We start from the raw sequence: 7,992 nt of genomic DNA, 5'->3' as shown, positions 1-7,992 counted from the left end.
GGGAGCGGAGGGGTGTAGCCACCCGGGTCTCCTGTTGCCCGCGAGTGGTGGGGCCGTTGGGAGCGGGGCTTCCTGCGTGGGAGGGCCTCCCCCGGCGGGGCTCCGGGCCCGCGCCTCCCGCTGTGGCTCAGGGCTTGGATGAGGTAACGTTAGGCCGTAGGCTCGGGCTCCTGCACGCGGTGCTGTCTCAAAGAGGTTACAAAACAAAGCCGCTAGCGTGCTCACCCTGTCTTGGCTTGCCTGCTGCCAGCCCTCCGCCTCGCTGGTCCCACGGGAGGAAACGCGGCGCGGACGGAAAGCGGAGAAAGCAGAACGAATGCGATTCATCCGCGTTTGGTGACAAGTACGGGCCTACAGACAACAGACTGGACAGGTAGGCACTGCGACGGAAGCGACTCTGCTCTTCTGCTCCTCAGGAGCTGTTGAACTGGCTGTTGTGCTCGGGGTTTCAAGCCCTGCCTACTTACGTATCACTCGGAGTCACTTCTTAAGAATAAACATTTTTCATTCTTCTGTCTTGAATTTATTCCTTATTGGTTTCTGTCCTGTTTCATGCTTGCTTACTGCTATTTGTCACCAAGCGATAACTGCACAAGCCAGGTATGTGTGTGTGTGGATATAGGCCATACATTCCATTCTGGTGGGATTAAACGAGGTGACAAATAATTCAGTTCTTAAGTCATCTGTCTTCATATTTCTGAAGGCAGTACAGACCGTCTTGAGAAGTTATGTCTAAGTATATGTCAGCACATGCGTGCTGGGGTCTACTCCTGAGGTCACTCGTGCTGTTGCTCGCTAGCATTTCCCAGCACAGGTAAACTTCAGTTTAGCGAAAGCATCTTGGTTCAGATCACTGTCTACTTCTGAGCTATTCATGCCACGGTCTCTTTAGTCCCTTTTATCAGTGGATGGGAGTTGTGGCCTGCAGCCCAGTTGATTGAATCTAGATTTCTAATTAGAACAAGATGGGCTATGCCCTGTAACCACCCATTTTTCTTTGCTGATAATAAGCAGGGAAGACATTGGTCAGTGGCTCAAATTCCAATATCCAGAGTAAATGAAATTAATTTCAGGAAGTGTGTTTTAATAGGAGGACAAAGATGAAACTAGACAGATTGCTTCATCAGTTCCAACCTAAATGAGCAATGTTTTTGTGTGTCTTCCCGTATTGAATTGAGCAGGCGTACTTTCAGGTGTAGTTTGGATTCAGCTCTGACTGATGTCATTCTCTTCCTGCCCTAAGACTACTTTTTGCTTATGCCAATTCAACATTGTCAAAATAAAGTCTTAAAATGGGAAGAGGATGGGGATGGAGGCAGTCTGAGGGGGGTTACAGCCTTGTTTTTCTGCCCCTCTGGCAGAGCGTGTGCACCACTTGCAGTCCTGTCGCAGCACCAGAACTTCTCACCGAGTGTGAAATGGCATGTGGGGCTGAGGGTCTGAAGAAAGGCAGCTAAGCTTAGTGTGTCTGGCACCAGTGCTGTCACAGAGTGAATTAATTGAGAGAAAAGCTGTAGCCTTATGTTCTCCTTAATACTCTGTATACACAGCACAGGTACAGAATCAAACAAGTATAAAAAGGTATGACAGTGTTGAGGAAAAAGCTGAGATGGTGGGACTGACTGGGTACTTCTGGGATTGCGCTGCTCTCTACCATGGGAGAGCAGGAATTGAATGTGGCCTGCATTTTCTGCAAAGTTAGAAATGAATATAAGCAAATGCAAAAAATCCTTGGAGGTTGGACAGATATTTGCAGAGGGATCTGTACTGTTTGCTGTGGATTTTTATTTTTTCTGAGTTGGTAACTGGGTTTCATCTAAAAAGAACTTTGAGTTTGAATTTGACAGAGACTTAGAAGTAGCACAAGCTGATTTCTGGGCTGGGAGCAGGAAGGGAGTTGGAACTGGTTTTAGCACGGATGGATCTAATTCTCTGACTTCAGGGGATGACTTTGTGCAGAATTCTGGTAAGTCTCCAGAGCGTTTCCAGATCTACTGAAAAAGCTTTGGTCTGTAAGATGTGGTTTTGAATTTGTACTCTAGGAAAATTGGTCATCAGGAGGACAGAAACTGGAAAACATACTCACTCTGAATGTAGACAACTATTGTTGGCTGGGAAGGGATATAAGGTTATTCCCCTGCAACAGTCTGAATCTGCTGGTGGTGCTAATGGGCTACAATAAAGTTGTTAAATACCAGTTTGCAAAGTCATAGCAAACCTCAGTTTAGTGGCTAAAAATTGACTGCTATTTTGTGCCTTTACCTTTTCTACTAGGTACATTTTAAAAAAACTCTTGGTGCTATCACGTAATTAATTAGCTGTACAATTGAATTCTGTGTTCTAACTTTTGTCTCTCATATAGCTAATGAGTTTGCAATCATGAAAGAAGAAATATTTGTTAATTCATTTAGTGGAGTGAAAATAAGTGAGTAAATGAATAAAGTTGGTATTTCACATACTGTTTTCTGAAGGACGCTAGCTTAAAGTTATTAAAAGTATAGGCTAGGTTACGTGCTACAGTGTAGATCTGTGTAAAAACATACCGTAAACTTTTTAAGGAAAAAAAGCCCAAAACCACAAAACAAACAAACAAACCAAACCATACAACCTCAAGTTGGAACTCTCAACTGATGCTTCCTTTTACAATGATGACGTTTTAATAGAACAATACAAGGTTTTTGCAGCCATTGTGAGTATTATAAATTAATATATTAAATAGCTATCAAGCTGTGAGTGGGGGAGATGCTGGGGGTGGGAAATACAATAAAATGAAATTTTAATGCAGAGGCTTGTTTTTTTTTTCTTTCTAGTTTTACAACACCAGAAGGCCCTGGACCCCTTTCCAGGTGTTCAGATTGGGGAAGTGCAGTGGAAGAACATGAAATGAGGACCAATGTTAACAAAGAAATTGCAAGGTACTGGTCGGGGTTTAAGATGAAGAAGGGAAAGGAGGGGAAATGGTAGTTGTCTTGTAGAATTTGTATTGACTTTTATTTTTAACTTCACCATTGTAGTAAAATTAGACCAACCTTAGCATCTTGTTTGCTGCTTTTAGGTCAGCTTTGGCTTAAGTCCTGCAGGAATGACATAGCATACTCTTTGGAGAGCTGATGTGTATCATCAAATATGTCCCTTTTGGAAAAATCCTTTCTTAAATCTCTCAGATTGAATTACTTTGTATGTTTTTTCAGTAATTACTGTTTTTGCATGTCATTGCTATTGAAAGAATTTTTATGAAAAGACTTGGGAAAAGAAAGTCCCCAGATTTTTTTTTTTTTTAAGAGGAAAACTGAAACATCAGTTCCATAGTGGAAAGGCATTTACAGTGTCTGGGTTGACTTCTTCAAGATTGCTGCTTAACTGACAAGTAAAATCAACTGTGAGCTGTGAGAGTGCAGCCTTACTTGTTCTCTTTGTGTATATTCTTAATATGTATTTGAACTCTTGCAGATACAGAAGAAAACTCCTGATAAATGAATTTTCAAGAGAAAGGAAGTCCTCCTCTGGAAGGTAGGTTAAACTTTAGCTTAGCTGAGGAAAATCCTCACAATAGGTATGAATTTTGACATATATCACTGTTGCTTCTGAAAACACTCCATTTGAAATAGTTCATCTTAAGTCTGCTCTAACGTGGTAGTTCAGTAACAGCACAAGCATTCAGCTGAAAAGTTTTAACGTGTTTCTTTATAATGTTCTACACGTGGGTTTGTTTGAGTGTCGCTTGCTTTCTAGTCCCAAATCTACAATGTTTTTTCTTTAGTTCTGATTCGAAGGAGTCCACTGTGACAGTAGAACTCGAGACAGATGAAGTGGTTTTGATGAGAAGACAAAAACAGATAAACTATGGAAAAAACACAATTGCATATGATAGATACATTAAAGAAGTTCCAAGGTAAGCTGCTTGAGTTCCTGGGAAACTACATGTTTGGTTGTAAGTCATACCTGTCACTTATAAGCATATTAATGTACTAAACTTGGTATCTGAGACATGTTCAAATAGAAGGCATCTACAAATTAAACTTTCTAAGATATTTTTTAACTGATAAGTCACACTAACAGTCAAATGAGATGTGGATTTTTTTTTTTACTAGTTGGTACATGAAGAATATCCCTTCAAACTTTCTCATGCTGCAGAAATGGAAGTGAAAGTTTTTTTTAGTTGTGCTTGTCAACTAGAAGAAACGAAACTGCTTTCTGCAGTCAAATTTCTCATTAGTAAACTAAAAGCCAAAATGGACTACAGTTTCTCTTGAGTTTGGAATAAGGTTTTCAGACCTATGAGTGACAATCCTTTTTTTTTATTTGACTCAAAGACAAACCTAAAAAGTTCATATGGAGCTGACAACTTTTCACTTGCGTCCTGGAATTGTTCAGTCTTCTCATAAATGATAAAACTTAGAATTTGCTGCGTTGTAACAAGTCTGTGTAGCAGGCAATAGTCTTGGCATTTAAAGCTACGTGTTATGTACGTGTGAAAAAAAACTAATGAATCTTTTATGTCTAATATCTGAATAGATGCCATCGTGTACCAGGAGTTCATCCCAGAACTCCAAATAAATTTAAGAAGTACAGCCGTAGGTCATGGGATCAGCAAATTAAACTATGGAAAGTTGCACTGCATTCCTGGGATCCACCTACTGAAGAAGGATGTGATCTGCAAGAAATGTATGTATATTCAGGATACCTTTATATAAATTTATAAAATCTCATGTTAAAAAAAAAACCCCGAAACAAACAAACCAGCATAGCCCTTTTTGAGCCAAGTTGGTGATTGCTGAATGTTTTCCTTAGTTACTTGTCCACTCTTTGTGCTATTCAGTTCCTTCTCGGTCAAAATAGCTAGTAGCTTTCTGGACCTAGTTGCCGGGACTAGACTTACCCAGTGCCCTTGCAAGGCGTACATATATATCCCTCACTTCTTTAATGTATGCCCACTGGATGAAATTGGAGCTTATTCGGCAGTGCTCTGTAAAAGAAAATACCGCACCACCGAGGCAAGCTGATTCTTTGAGCAGTCTGCAGATTGATCTGTGGTCGAAGCAGTGCTGGTGAGGTCTCGGTAATTAACAGATCTCATTAATATTAAGCTTGGACCAATACAACTTATGAGAACCTGCCTTATAGCCTTCTCACTTGCTAGTTCAAGAGCAGTGGTATAAATTCTTGTTTCTTGAGCAGAGAGGAGGAAAGTACTACTTGTAAAATCATCTCAAGATACCATTAAATTAAAAGCATGGCCACAAGTGTTCACAGTCCAAGCTACTGTGGTATTTTGCTGTAGAAGATGTAGAATAATGCAACTAGTTATTTTCCTCTATAGAAAGCAATAAAGCTGACCAGGGAACATGCAAAATAAAACTGGAGGACTACAGAATGAGGGGGACACGGATGTAACTAATTCCTCAGGAAACCGTTCTGTGGTGATAAACTACTGTTTTCTCTGGCAGCGATGCTAATTTAAAAACCAGTATGGAGCAATGGGATCTAAAAGCAAAGGCTTACTTTTAACTTCCTGTTACTTTTAATCAACATGGGAGGAGTTGGTATTTTGGCCTGAAGCCTACTGTGTATGTTAGTGTTGAAATACTAGTCAATCTTTCAGATGCTGGGATCTAGTTTTGTGTATAGCGGTTATTAAATCCTAATGTTGCAAAACAAATTGATGAAAAACTTGTGTGGAAAAAAATAATTCCTTGCTCTTCTATAACATTTGTCACTGTATTGAGGCACTGTTTGAGTGTTGGGTATTTGTCTTTGACAAGTTGCAGCACTCAATCTTAAGACTTTAATTTAGTCCTTGGCCATTTTGGCTGTATTGAGTTGACATGTTCTTCTCTTTGGTCGCTGCAGGTTGCTGCCACTGTCCCTATAATCTCTGTAGGTCTCTCTGCTCTTATTAGGTGATCATTTTCAGAACGGCACCTACAAAGTGCAACTTTATTACTAAAAATTGAATTTGTTTTAAGCTGTAAGCTTTTTATTTATTTTACAGTAGTCCTGTTGACCTTGGTGAGATGGAGACAGAATCTGTCGGAAGCAATTCTACTGAATCTCAAACGAGCTGTCAAGATAATGATGTAAGCATATTTGCATAAATGTTTGTTAATAATTGGTCCATTACTTGGAACTAGATCCAGAGTAGCCTGAATACATAAGAAATTCAGTATCTGCTGTGTTTAGGGACTGTTGATAAAGCTGAGGGATCTTTGGATTCAGACTTTTTCCCAGCTATAGCCAATATCTGTCTGTAGTCTGAGTTCAAAGAGTTAGGACTTAAGTGACCACCTCGAATGACAGTCATCTCATTTTTCATAAACTGCAAAAGAAAATACCTGTTCAAAGCATGTCAGTTATAAACTGTGAGGTACAGTGGAAACACTACTTTAGATTGCAATATGTAATGATAAAATAGGATGTAATTTTCTTGGCCCACTTAGACTTTTTGAAGTAGGCTCTTCTTACATCCAGTAAGCATTTAGTACAGATGAGCAGTAACCTTCAGTAAATATCTAGTAATGTTTTTTCTTGCTGGATTAGTTTCTCGGGTGAATATTGAATCTGTATGATCATTTCATGTATACATACATAGGTCCTTAAAACATTTGCAGAAGATCTTAGAATGTGGTTGAATGGGCAGAAGCCTTCATTTAAATCTCTTCAATCTGAAGACTAGCCTTGGGTTTTTGTATGGCCTGTAAAGTGTTTGTAAGCCTCTGTTATAGGGTGGTCTAAACAACTTGCAGAAGTGAAATGAATTATTGCATAACTAAACCTGTATTTAACTGCTAATTATTAACTGACTTTGTGTTCCAGGATACCTGTTCTGGCACTCCCACCAAAGTTAGACATATTGACTATCAAGCAGAAGGTGAATTTGACTTGGAAGTGTGTTTGAGTGAACCACTTAAAGATTTCAATACTGTGAGTTAAGTAGTCTCATGCAAACTGTTTTAGAGGAAATTACTTTTACATTTGAGAAGTTGGCTTGGTTCATAAACTGTTAATAGGAAGAAAGCTTAAGCAAAGTTGAAGAATATTTTCTAAGTTGTGGTTGGTCTACGTATTCTCTGGACCAAACTTATGTAAAAATACAGTTAAGTTGTGTGACTTCTTTTAAACTTTTAATTTATGTATATCAGATTTTTTTAATAAAACCTTTCAACAGAAAAAATAGCCAAAGGCAATGCTATCCTCAAGTAATTATAAATTGTTCAGCAAGATCTTACTGATTTTTTTTTCCTCATTGTGTCTATAATTGCAGTTGCTCACCTGCAGATCAAGAGCAAAGTAGAGAGATATTTTTGAGCATCTGTATGTTACCTTGCTTTTCCATCTGACTTTACTATAAGGATCTGACTTGAAGTAATACAGGTGGTAGCTGAACCACACTGCTGATTAGTACTAGTAAACTCATCTACTGCAGTTATTTTGTGTAAGATTAAACTGCCTTGCCTTTTTTTTTTTTTTAAAAAAGCGGATTCTTTTTTATTTGCAAAATATTTCTGCTGGGAAATTAAATACTTTTAAAAAAATTGGAGGTCAGTGTGGTAAAGCCCAAGCAATAATGCTTTAAGAAGCAGTAGCCTTAATTTGAAATTTGTAAATAGTCATGAGTCATTTGTTAATACAGTCAAGAAAACAATGTGTCAGTAAAGTGCTTGATTCTTTTTAATTTGGTGATTTTAAATGTAAAACTGTTATGAATGATAACACTGTACAGATTTTCTGCTGAAAGCAGTTAATGTTTTCATTACTTTTGTATGGGATGTTGCTGGAAAATAAACATAATTGCATTTACTTATGACACTCTAACTTCATTTCCTCCTAGTGATGTTCTGTGGATAAAAAAATGCAGGAAAATACTGAAAGCCATGCGTGTCAGACTGATACTGATGCCAGGCTAGGATATGTGTGTGTTAGCAGTGTCCTCTGACTTTGAGGGAGACCTTAAAAGCTATTTCTCGGTGTGCAGGCCACTGGGGTGGAGTTAAG

The 7,992-nt window shown here is 38.8% G+C and overlaps 1 protein-coding gene across 1 annotated transcript; it reads left to right on the top strand.

The window, feature by feature from the left end:
- Positions 1-250: 250 nt before the first annotated feature.
- Positions 251-6,978, top strand: SLBP (stem-loop binding protein; the record flags this gene model as incomplete). Its single annotated transcript, XM_010287192.1, has 7 exons — positions 251-373; positions 2,811-2,915; positions 3,451-3,510; positions 3,761-3,892; positions 4,516-4,665; positions 5,993-6,077; positions 6,814-6,978. Coding segments are annotated over 7 exons (772 nt in total), but the record flags the coding sequence as incomplete, so codon positions are not given.
- Positions 6,979-7,992: the final 1,014 nt, after the last annotated feature.

This window comes from Phaethon lepturus, unplaced genomic scaffold (genome assembly GCF_000687285.1).
Source record: "Phaethon lepturus isolate BGI_N335 unplaced genomic scaffold, ASM68728v1 scaffold4955, whole genome shotgun sequence".
In the NCBI taxonomy this organism is placed as follows: Eukaryota; Metazoa; Chordata; class Aves; order Phaethontiformes; family Phaethontidae; genus Phaethon; species Phaethon lepturus.
The sequence above is the reverse complement of the archived record's forward strand: the minus strand, read 5'-3'. Positions and strand labels throughout refer to the sequence as shown.